General features: G+C 37.9%; 1 protein-coding gene across 2 annotated transcripts in view; it reads left to right on the top strand.

The window, feature by feature from the left end:
• LOC144650486 (uncharacterized) overlaps positions 1-12,931 on the top strand; it is a 142,405-nt gene that overhangs the window by 18,513 nt on the left and 110,961 nt on the right. For both annotated transcript variants that reach the window (XR_013570125.1, XM_078510167.1), the window contains 9 exons: positions 4,437-4,520; positions 4,947-5,027; positions 5,512-5,565; positions 6,218-6,289; positions 7,263-7,340; positions 8,323-8,400; positions 9,732-9,803; positions 10,485-10,550; positions 12,410-12,481. Coding sequence is in view for 1 of the 2 variants with exons in the window: in XM_078510167.1 (XP_078366293.1) it covers positions 4,437-4,520; positions 4,947-5,027; positions 5,512-5,565; positions 6,218-6,289; positions 7,263-7,340; positions 8,323-8,400; positions 9,732-9,803; positions 10,485-10,550; positions 12,410-12,481 (657 nt within the window). In the remaining variant the exon portion in view is untranslated. The remainder of the gene's footprint in view (positions 1-4,436; positions 4,521-4,946; positions 5,028-5,511; positions 5,566-6,217; positions 6,290-7,262; positions 7,341-8,322; positions 8,401-9,731; positions 9,804-10,484; positions 10,551-12,409; positions 12,482-12,931) is intronic.

Genomic DNA, 12,931 nt, shown 5'->3' with positions numbered 1-12,931 from the left:
AATCTTTCCTTCTAGCGTTATTTAACTGTCCAGGGAGGTTGAAAAACGTGTCAGAGCCATGCGTTTAGTTCCTATCCACCATTTTGAGGATTCGCTTTACGAAAAGGACTGGATAACACCGGCATTGTGACGCGATGTCACCTGATAGGTGTCACGTGAGAGGAAAGAGAAAAAAAATGGCCGTTTGTTCCTGAAAAGCATTTGAAGCCTTTGGTTAGTTTTAGCGTAAGTGCGGCTGCCAGGTGGTTGAAGGACATCATTAAGTCTGAATACCCATAAGTTTACAGCATCGCTCGAAGAACTGAGTGATGTTTCTGCCTTTGTTTTGTACAACAGCGCTGTTTAGCGCTTCGGAAAAAAACGTTGCAAACAAGGTAGTTTTGAGCCTGGCCGCAAAGAAGGCCTAAAACAAGAGGTTTCTTGCCGGGAACTTCGTCAACGCGAATTTTACAGGGTCCGCTTGGGTTCTGCTGCGACAAAGTTGCTGAGAAGTGACCTGGTTTTAGACTTTAAAAAATTCTTTATAGGTTTGGCAGGGGACCCCCCCTTGCCAAAAATTTTCCTGTGCCTCATTAAATATTCATCAATCAATCTATCGATTCGTGCGAACGAAAACCTCATAAGTTTATCTTGTTTTCGCAGGATTTTGTAGATGTGTGATGATGTAAGGAGTGGAGATAGAAGTGAGAGCAAGCCGGCGGCACTCAACTGAAAGCAAAACTAGTATAATGTGACAACACGAGCAAACGTATTCAATCAACAATCAGTCTTTATTTCACTTTCACCTCGGCAAATTACAGCGAACGGTAACAGAGTAAAATAGTCTTGCCCGAAACAACAAAAACTAGCTAACCGCAAGCAGACTGCAGAAAAAGCTAGCTGCAAGCAAACTGGCGTGAAAGCTTACTGCATTAAAAGCGCGATCTATAAGAGGTTGAGGCTGACTCTGATCCTAAACTTAACTTGAAACGGCTTAACTCCCTAATCCCTTGGGGTTAGTGTTAAACTTTTTTTTTTTTTGCGTTAGGGCTAGGCTTTTGCGTTAGGGCTAAGTCTGTAACCCTAATCTGAAACTCTAACCCCGACCCTACGGCCTTGGGGTTACCTTTTGCGTTAGGGCTAGGACTGTAACCCTAAAAATTTAGCTGACTTCATCTTCTTGAGAAACAAAAGGTTTCCTTTGTTTATCGTCTGTAAAAGAAAAGTCAAAAGACGCCGCGCAAGCAAAAACCTTGTCTTTTTGCATGTGTTATTTTTCGAAAACGAAGGAAAGACTAGCAAAATTAAATACAGGGCAGTGTTGAGCACACGTAAACGAACTTGCGTGCGAAATTTGGAGTTGTTTGTGACAATTTTCAATTTGGCCAAAACACAAAGTGCGTTTCTTGCCCTTAAGCCTAAGTCTGACCATCCACGGTGATGTGGCTTTGGCCGCATGTTGTATTCCTTTGCCCTTTTACATTCAATGTCTATACCAGTTTGCATGTGACATGATTAGTTATTGCCAACGAGACAGGCGAGCGAAAACGCAAGCCTGTCTCAGCGGCAGGATATAAAGCCGTGCGTAGTTCGAGGGCTATGCAGAAAAAATCTCAGAATCTTTCAGCTCGATTTTCGTGTAATCCGGTTCCGTCAGTGATATTTTTTTGACCATATTAGGATGTAGGCGGAAGTTGTCGAGAACACAACTTCTGATGTTTTTAGCCAATCCATTCATCAGAATCTGTTCAGCACGTGCACACTTTGTTGTAGTTTGGCCAATCAGCGAGCTACTAATTTGTTTAGCACGTGCATGATGCATTGGAAACTAAGGGTGCGTTTCTTTGGGAAATTCCAAAATTGGATCATTGATCTCAGATCACACGGATACTTTGCTCCCAAAGAAACGAAGAATCCGAAAATGGATTTTTTGCCATGACAACCCCGTAAACACATTTCGCACAGAACATAAAATACCGTATCAGCACAAATTTATTTTTCGTCGAATGTATCCTAGATAAAACAATTTCACCATACAAAATCTTTTACAAAAATCACACGTCGAAATAGTTCTTCTTTAGCCTCAAGCACAGTGTGGCGAGAAAGCATCAGAGAGCGAAGGATGTTTGCGAAATGATCAATGCAAACTTCACTCGTGACAATTTCAAAAGGATACAACTTCCGTAGGCACACGGTGACTGTTCTAGAAAACCTGTATCCAGTTTAAAATGACACTTCGTATTTATCAAGAAACCGTCTCCTGTTATCGTGAAATATTTTTGTATTTTGATCGAAATAACCGCCTGAAAACTTACCGTATGACAATGTTTACAAAGAGCAAACTTGTATTTTCACAGCAAAGACCGCTGGGTCAAGGTACTTTTTTCGAATCCTTTCCCAAAGAAACGCACGGATCATGAATCCTAAAAATCCGGATTCAGATATGATCTGATGTATCTACTCCAAGTGTGGATTCTTCAGATCATTGATCCAAGATTAATCCATTTTCGGATATAGGTAAAGAAACGCAAAATCCATTTTTGGATCAAGAATCCGGATTTGGATTTTTCCCAAAGAAACGCACCCTAAAATTCCCAGACAAGATACGTTTCAGATAACAAAGAGGTTTCAAATCTGTTCGCTTCAAAAAGCCAAAATCCCCGAACTAGAGATTGAAATAAGAAAGAAACTTGAATTAAGGACGGTGCCTACTAATAACAAAGTATTTTTGCCCGGCCGATGACTATACAAGAAATGTAGATGTTACCAAGGGCTACTAAAATTCAAAAAGAAAATTGGGGGTAGCCACGCAAATTTTTGAGATAATTAGGTTTGAAATCTGGAGAAAAGTGCTGACGTAGCATTTTAAAATAAAGTAAAACTAAATACAATTTCCTTGCAAATTTCATTTGAAATTGGTTTTTCATGAACAAAATCAACATTAAATATAACAATCTTTACAATAACTAACAAATAATGTCTGAAAAATTAAACATGTGCTCTATAGACTTACCACTTACATTTTATAAAATAAAAAGTGGGGGTCACCACGCGTTTTTAAAAGTTATACCAGTTGTTTTCAGGTTCTATGAAATCGCTTTTGGAGTTTGTTACATTTTTCCTATCCCCTCCCTAGCGAGTTGAATATTTGCATCTCGCGTGTGCACTACGCTTGCACTACGCCATTTGTCACGGTTAGCAGTTTGCGGGTAACGTTTTAGCGCTTAGCGATTTGTTTTTAACTGTTAATGTGAGCCATTTTCAGTGGTTAGCGGTAAATGGTTACTTTATATGTTGCTTTTCCGCTCTTCCTGGCTTAGGATATGTCTATAAACTGGCTTTCGTCGCAGAAAAAACGTTCTTGATTTTTAGTCGCGCGTTTGGTCGCGTAGTTGAATTCGTCATTTTGCGCGAGCAAATTAATTAAAAGCGCACGCACCCAGTGTGATCGATGCATTGCGTGATGCGCAGAACAAGTGCGCAGTAGCAATAGGAGGCACCGTCCTTAAACTTTGTTTAGAATTTAATTTCATTTTAAGATGAAGGCAAGAAATGCATTACTGAACAAAGCTTCAAAATTTCCAAAGCTTCGAAAATTTCGAAGTCATACAAATTTGCATGCGTAATTAAGTTAGGTTGGGCTATGAAAACAACACGGAAACGAATTTGGTGTCGTGGATTTTATCGATCAGAAGAGAGCTATTTAGAGTTTTTTTTCGTTTCTCGAATTTATAAAATAAATGCCCTATACTTCATTTTTTTTACTGGAGTGTCAAGCTTTTTTTTCTCGGACAACCGGGCCTTGAATTTTCCTTAAAGCTGTCTCAACAACAACAGTTTAACGTGACACTTGAGACGTCACGCATTACGTGTGATGAATTATTCTCGGAACGGTTGGCCACAAAGATGGAACCTCAAATTTGTTGGATACTTAAGTGTTGAGTGGATTTAACTGCAGTGTTTAAAAGTTTAAAATGATTTGTTTTGGCAAATCTTTGTAAAAGTTTGCTTTTTGTTTCGTAATTTATTTTCCGAGTTCAGTGGGTCATAGCAACTTTGATTAAGACCTTTAGGAATTTAAAACAGCTAAAACAGCAGAAACCTTTCCAAAATAGCGGCATCGAACAACAATGGCTTGAAACTCTCAAAAAGCATAAGGTTAAAAGATTTCTCACAAAATCTTCACTACTTTGGTATTATTTTAGCCTCATTTAGCCTTAACAAAATAGCATTTTATTCCAGAAACATTCAAGATTTTCAAAGAAACACCCAATGTTTATTGATCAGACCAAAATCATAAAGCGTACTTTCAGCCAAACATTTACAATTATCCTCCCTTCTTCTCTCCCGTTGTACTCGTTGGCATTTCTACCGATAGGTACCACTAGTTTAAAATATTTTAATTTTATGGGCTTGTGTTCCACAAGTTTTCTAATTTTGATGGTCTTGTTTTTCAGGTGGTTGAATGACAATCTGTTAACAAATTTTCCTCATCCAGCTCTATCGCAGTCATCCTCACCATTGCCATCCCTTATATATTTGTGAGTATGATCTACTTGTAGAATTGTGCAATTGTAGTTACATTGTACTTAAAAAAGAAGAACTTTGAATTGACATTTCTTAATTAGTGCTATTTTATGACCATGCAGTAAACTTGGCTTCCTTCCATGATCAGAAACTTGTCATCATTGATAAGCTGTATAATTATGAAAAAGATTCAATAAGAGCAATTTTAAGTTGTCAAATTTTTTTCAGTATCTTAACTCTTCTGTAAGCTTATATTTAATTTGAACCCCTAAGAAACATTAACATGTAGCTTGGGTATGATCTAGAATGTTTCAGTTACATTTAACTGTAATTTTGTTACATACAACCACTGCTGAACATGTATAGATCTTACTAAAAAATTACTTAATGTTGGGTGAAGAAATTTGCAGTTTTGATGCTCGTCTGTTGTTATTTTAAAGGCACCTGGAAAACAATAATATCAATTCATTGTCAAGCTTTGCCAGTTCAGATTTCTCACCATTACTTGAAGATCTACATGCGTAAGTAACTCATCTTTAGAATATTTATATCCATAATTAAAAGCTCTTTTCATCGCATGACATTATGACAGATACATGTTTGCGTCAGTGCTGGGCCTTGGGAAGACCCCTAAATGTCATAGCTGTTTTAAACAGGCAGGGATGTAGCTAAGAAAACAGTAAGCCGGCTCATCAACAAGCCCAGCTGGCTTTTCTGGCCTTGGGAGCTTTAAAAGTTTACCTAAACCATTGTTTTCATGTGAAATTTCAACCGGATTTAAGTTCTATTTCAGCTGGTTAAATTAGCTGGCAGCTGACCCTCAGCGACATCCCTGAACAGGCATGTCTCCGGGGTGATGTAAACCATGTGACCATCTACACCCTTTAAAGTTAGAAAAACCATTAGTAAGAGTTAATGGAAGATTTTTTTATTAAGTGACATGAATGCACTGATGATTACTTATATGTGTTAATGCTAAATGTTTACTATCTTATCAAATTGCAGGACTCAACAAAGTGTTCATAAACCATTTGAAAGAATAACCACCTTGCAGAGATTGTAAGACCCTTTTACTTTGTTTCTAAATGTATATTACTCCACAGATGCCACATAATGAATACTTCTTTGTGGTAAAACAAACTATTTACACCAGGATACACCTGCATACCATTGCAGCTAGGATGGGTTAATATATGCATATCATTACAAACTACCAAGAAGTTCCGGTAGTGCTTACCCTGCTTCTTAACTCATGAGAAATCAAGTTGTGTTTAAAGACCCTTCTTTTGGATGGCCACTCCTTCAATCTGTGATTCGCTCACAACTGCAAAATTCTATTGCTACCTTTTGAGGGTCGCAGCCTCTATTTTGTGGGCAGGATGGGTGGCGATAGGTGTTTCACAACATGTTAAGATGGTACTGGCCTCCATTTTGTGGTGGTATAGGATTGGGAATATTGCAGTTATTTGTATTTTTAACATAAGGCCTTTCCTTTTCATTCTAGTGGAGGTGGTATACCTCGGTTTTCTTTGTGGGGTTGGGGTGGGGAGAGTCACCTGTATTACAGCTTGATAATAGAACCTCTGTACATGTGTGTTAGTAGTGTAGAGGGAGATTTATTAACTAACTTGTAAAACTTTGTCAATCTTTGTAGTGTTCATTGTAGTACATGCAGCTTAAAGCACTATTAATACTCTTTATTGTTTGTTAGATTTGTTCACGATAATCAAATACCTAGTATTCAAGAGGAGGATCTGTGGTTGCTTGATAATGTTCAACAGCTGTGAGTGCAAATAAGTTGTCTTCACTTAATCGTGAAGGTCCTTGACAAATAGCCCTTATGCATGTTTACGTCAGACTGGCTTGTTTCACCACCAAGCCTCGCTTTCGAAATGAAAACTTGCAAATTTTATCACGAACGAATTCCCTAAGCATCAAAGATGAAAAGAATACCCACGTGAAATCTGCATGAAGGTGGTAGAACTTTGAGAGTAATTCGCGTAAACGAGGCTTGGTGGTGAATTTTGAGCATATGACGTTATCACGCATAAGGCCTATTGCGAGCCAAGGAGTCATGCAAGCCATTCCAGTTAGGTCTGGTTCACACTAGTGACATAACGACATAACAACATGGACATAATGACATAAAACAAGTTCAGTTCTTTCCTTATGTCATTATGCTTATGTCTTTATTATGTTTCAACTATGTCGTTATGTCATGTTGTTCACAATGGTGACATAAAACATCAACGTGGAGTGTTGCGTGACCTTGCCGTTATGTCGTTATGTCGCTAGTGTGAACCAGGCCTTAGCCTAAATAATATCACTTCGGTTAGCCAACAGTTAATTTTAGGTAGCTTATGGTTAGCCTTCACGCTGGGATTCGGGATTTCTAGCTGACATGGCTTGCATGGCTTGCTGGCCCATGTAATTGTACACACTCTAATATTGAGCTTGCGGTTCAGAGCTTGCTTTATCCAATATAATGAAATTCAACCTTATTATCTGTGTGGTTTAAGAGTACCGGTATATTCATTCTCACGGTTCTTAAGGAAGGTCTGTGGAAATTTGGAGGGGAAGGGTGGAGCCAAAGTTTTTTAAAAAAATAGGAAAAAGGGGTGGAGGGCTCAAACCAAAAACCTTCCATGGGAGGGTTGGAATAACACCAAGTCATTATTTGATGCGCAATTTTGTGAATGGGTGTTTCCTTTGTTGCTGGTAACTATTATAGTTAAACGACTTTTTATTTCTTGCAGGTATTTGTCAGACAACCAGCTCACTAATGCTACAGTTCACCCAGAGGCATTTAGAAATCTATCTAGCTTAACAATACTGTAAGCAGCTTTGGCTATTTTTTTCTTGTTTTGACTGTATTGAACAGTGACTGATCACAACAAACCTAAAAAGCGTCACAAACCGATGGGAACTCGTGAAGCCAGTGTCAAGTACACAAAAACGTGTGCAATCAAGTCGTGATTGGTTTCTAATTGTTTTTGAGTTGGTGGAATGAATTTTTTTAGACTATAGAAGTGTACTAGATTTAACCAAAACAGCTCCAGATCATTGTTGACACTTTTGACACATGAAAATGCCTCTAGAGCAGTAAGTTTATATGAGTGTTATAAAACCTAAAGAAAAGCAGTTACAAGGACAAATCACAACAAATTACATAAAACACAATTACCCAATGATAATTAAAAATCAAATACACATCACCAACACTAAACATGAGAAAACGTGTTCAGTGATGTTATTATGATTGGTTTTGGTTTTGCATTAGATTTGTTAAGTTGGTGTTGTGAGCCTTTAAACCAGTTGTCATAGAACGAACATTACTAAAGCAAACCAATGGCAATTCCAGATTTTTTTTCAATAAAAGCCCTCTATGATGACTAAGGGCCTCTTTACATGAAAGCCGAGATGAGTTTCATCCCGGGATGAATTTCGTCCCGGGATGAAAAATTTTCATTTTAAATGAGCGCGTTCATCCCGGGATGCTGGGACGTAAGTTGTCCCGCCCGAGTTGAATTCATCTCGCCCGTGCTTACATTACTTTATATTCCATCCCGGAAAGACTGTTTACATGACGTTTTTCGTCACGTTTCATCCCGGGATGACATTTCATCCCGGTGCTTCGTCCCGGGATAAAATCCTCACGGAATGACTTCATCCCAGGACGAAATCATGTAACATCATGTAGACAGCAACAAGAAAATGACCAGACACCGAGAGGAATTCATCCCAGGACGAAACCTCTCATGTAAAGAGGCCCTAAGGGAAGTTAGTAGCTGACATAGTTTTCCAATTTTGTTCCAGGCATCTGGATATTAACAGGTTTCATTATGTGCCATTGGCAGTGCAAGGAAAAAGCCATTTACCAGTTGTCAGTCAATTGTATGTAATATACACAATTGTTTTACTCTTGCAGTAATTGTCCTTTTCTTTGAATTTCTTTAATAATGGGTTAATATTTACACAATCATATGCTTTAACTGAAGATGTTTATTAAACTATGAGCCCAAATGTTTTGTGAGCAAATAGTTAATGAGACACAACCAGGTTGTCTTAATTGCTCATAGAAAATGGAGACAAGTAGTCGAATAGTTTTACTGGACACTCGTAAGGATTATATTTCAGTCTAAATCTTACAATTTTATGTATCTTTTTGCCAAAATATCAGTCAGATTTTTAGGTTATTTCATATTCGGTTTGTAATTTATAATTTGTCATATTTTAATTTAACGTAATTAAAAGCACTATTGAGCCATTCTGGAACTAGTGCTATAAATTATTACAAAAAACGATTTCAAACCTGAAGGAGAGGGCTAAGTATCTTCTAATATACAATTGTAAACATACAAACAATAAATTTCGACTGAGTGTACAGTAGTGAGAGTCAAGAAAAAAAAACAAATCATGTGACTCAGTTTTTGTTTTGAACAAAAGTGTCATCAAGGTTTGTCCAGAATGTTTAAATATACATGTCTGGATTGATCAAAACCGGGTCAAAGAAAAGTGATGTCAGTATTCTTGAACATGTAAGTACGTTACTGCACGAATTGGCTTAAAACGCAACAAGAAAGGGGAAAAGAAAAAGAAAGACAGCGCTGAAAGGTAGAGAAGGGAGAAGAGAAGAGAATAAAAGACTGACATTCCCCTTACTTGTTTATATCGTCGAGGTTGGTGGTAGTTTCTGGCGAGAAAAAAACGCATTTACAGCGATTTTGCGCTTAAAACGGTGAAAATTTCCTTGACCTGGTTTTGATAAATCCACTCATATGTTTCAATGATATGACCGGAAAGGCCAAGAATGAGCTTCTCGAGTTATAATCAATCATTTTCTGTGCATCTAGAGAGAAATCTAGGCTTTCCCTGCTCCAGTGTATCATTCACTGGCATTATATGTGTGGATTTATCAAAACCGGGTCAAAGAAAAGTGACGTCAGTATTCTTGAACATGTACGTTACTGCGCGAATTGGCTTAAAACGCCACAAGAAAGGGAAAAAAAGAAAGACAACGCTGAAAGGTAGAGAAGAGAAAGGAGAAGAGGAAAAAAGACTGACATTCCCTTTACTTTTTTATGTTGCAAGTTTCTGACGAGAAAACAACGCGTTTACAGCGATTTGCGCTTAAAACGGTGAAAATTTCCTTGACCTGGTTTTGATAAATCCAGACATATAATGTATTATATTTATCCCTCAGTTTATTATGTGTTGAATTTCAGAGATTTGCGTTCCAACTCTCTCACATATATCCTTGAAGGAACATTTTCAGCTCTTGACACTCTACGAAATCTGTAAGTATAACATAGATGGGGTACTCTTGACTCACAGCACCATAAGACATAGCAAGAAACTCTAAACCTGTGAATTTATCAGTTATAGTCAGTACAAAATTTAAGAACTACCTTTTTCTGGAAATAGGAGAACAGAACATACAGTGGCATTCTGTAGACTCGGCCATGGTGACCTTATTGTTTAAGATTAAAAGAGGCTATGCTACTGTAATGAGAACTAACAAAAACTAAATCTACATATGATGCCGGATCTATACTATTCCTGCAGCCACAAATGGCTATTGATGAGGAAGATTAACGTGGATTGTATAAAACAAACTTGAAAAATTTAGGCTGAGTTTTTCAAGTTATGTCACCCGTGACATTTCTTCTTGCATTTGCGCTGTAATGACGAGATTATCATATTATTGTGGCTGTAATGCAGCATTCCACTACAAACAAGCACATGTCAGTTTAGAAGTTTTCAAATTCTGATAATTTTCAGTATACAACCAGGTTACTACCAGGGGTGTTTAAGATGAGGGTCTGGAGGAATCATTTGTAAGTTCTTCTGATTAACAAAAGTTTTTGAACTGATTAACGCATGAAGTTTTTCATAACATTTGTCATTTGTCAGGCCTGTGAAGTAAATGTATGGTCAGTTGTAACTGAGCTGTGTTATTTTGCGCTTCTGACTTGCAGTTACCTTCAAGTCAATGATATTGTTGCTGTTGAGAATGGAGCATTTCCTGCTGACATAAGAATTATGTAAGAATTATTTTAAAAATGGTAGAGTAACAAAGTTTATGACTGTATAGCGGATCGAGCTCCCAGCGGCCTGAAGGGCCACAGAGCAGAGCCCCATACCCATAGAAAATTGACAGAACTATGCTTTTGGGTTTTAATGGTCATCATCCAGAAATATGTTCAAGGTTATGGATAACGTCAGCTTACATCTTTGATGTTGGACATACATGTCATGGTCAATTGACAGCTGTCAAAACAAGGTATCCGCTGACCAGTATCACATGACCATATCATGGGCTCACATATAGAACTCATCGGGGTCGAATGTTTTTTTGAAAGTAACCGCTGATCAAGTAATGGTTTACATTGGATTGCGGGCTCAAGTGCTATTTTTTTTCCCTGTTAACGGTCAGTAAATTGGGATTTACAAAAAGGGCGAAGTAAATAAACGGAGAACTCTGTTTTTAGGCTTGGCTAAATCTATATAATTCATTAGTGCATCTCACATGAGATCAAGCCGCTAACAGTGTGGATGTGATGTTGCATCCTTTTGCAAGACATGACACAGAGCTTCTTTCCACCCACGTATGTGAATGGATGGTGGTTCAAACCCACAAAACACTAGCATCCCATTTAGGGAACAGTGGTACTCATAGTTGGGTAATGATGTGAGTAAAACTTGTACAAGTCCTGTTTGACCAGTAGTGACTCGACAAAGATGTTGCTTTACTCTATTTATGTGTTGAAATCTGTATAAGATACTGTCTGTAGGCAAATTATAGCACTCCAAGCCAAGATGAATATATATGATGCACGTGAACTATAAAATGCTGGTTTTAGCCCCCCTGTAAGAAGCTTATCATTTTGCTAACCAAAAGAAGTATTTGGTCATTAGCCTCCCCCAAATAACTTTTCCATATTAAAGTTCTTACCAGCATCTTCAAAACAATGAAGATGAAGTGTTCAACATGACACGAGCATGGGACAAAGAAAAATTCTGAGTCCCCGACAGGAATCGAACCCATGGCCTCCCAGATACCGGTTGGGTGCTCTAACCAACTGAGCTACGAGAGACTCGTTGTGAGCTGGGCCATTTACTAGGTTGATATGTGACACGCGTCCTGCATACTGCTAGGATCAGCAATGTCGAAATCATCAATTTTGTAGTAAATAATTCTAACCAACTGAGCTACGAGAGACTCATTGTGAGCTGGGCCATTTACTAGGTTTATATGTGACACGCGTCCTGCATACTGCTAAATTATTTACTACAAAATTGATGATTTTGACATTGCTGATCCTAGCAGTATGCAGGACGCATGTCACATATCAACCTAGTAAATGGCCCAGCTCACAACAAGTCTCTCGTAGCTCAGTTGCTTAGAGCGCCCAACCGGTATCTGGGAGGCCATGGGTTCGATTCCTGTCGGGGACTCAGAATTTTTCTTTGTCCCATGCTCGTGTCATGTTGAACACTTCATCTTCATTATTTATTACCGAGCTTAAAATTAACCATCTTTATTATTTTTCTTCAAAACATTTCACTTGAAATAGAAATTGGCAATAGTAAGTGCAGATCTAAACATTTGTTCACAGTTGATTTGTTACAGTATAACTCTAATCACAGTCTTTGAGTCATTTCTTGTCAGCTCATTTCCATACTGTTTTTTAAGCCATTTACATGGATAAGACCCTGTGGACATAATCTCCATCAGTTACAAGCCCAGTCAAAACCCCTTACAAAGTTGTATAAGCCCAGGGCTCTTAACCAGCATTTTGCTGTAATTTGGCATCATCAAGAAATTTCAGAATTGTTAAAAATAATGGTTTTGCCTCATTGATGTTATGGTTTGTATGATAGTGTTTATTTGTGATTTTAGAAACATGGGGAACAACAAGTTTAATTTCAAACATGAAAACCAGTTTACAAATTTGTCACAGCTGAATCAACTGTAAGTACACAATGAAAATTTATTGTCAGTAGACCTTTTAACTCATTAACTCCCAGAGATTGTTGAAAAAACCGCATTTTTGGACAGATTTGACATTTTCTGGTCAGATATGAGCTACATCTGCCCCAAACCACTGGAAACGGCATGTGCAAGGTGAAAGTACACCATTTTTACTGCTAGCATCGCTTTTTAGGGCATTTTTGTTCGGACATGAGCATAAATAAAAAGTTATTGGACGAGATAGTGCCCAACCACTTTATCGTCTCTTTTTTCGATTTTTTTTCTCGCCCTTCCTTTTTCTTCTTTTCTTACTTTTTTGCTCAAGTTGTTGGCCTTCCACTGGGCTTGCTTTCAGTTCCAGAATTCCTGAGTAAGCTTACAAGCATATAGCATATATAAAGCATATAGTAAGTAAGTAAAAAAGTAACGTCTTTATTTATAGAGGGTAGC

The sequence above is a fragment of the Oculina patagonica genome, chromosome 4, assembly GCF_052425735.1.
Source record: "Oculina patagonica isolate OP01 chromosome 4, crgOcupat, whole genome shotgun sequence".
Lineage (NCBI taxonomy): Eukaryota > Metazoa > Cnidaria > Anthozoa > Scleractinia > Oculinidae > Oculina > Oculina patagonica.
This window is presented reverse-complemented; position numbering and strand designations above follow the sequence as displayed.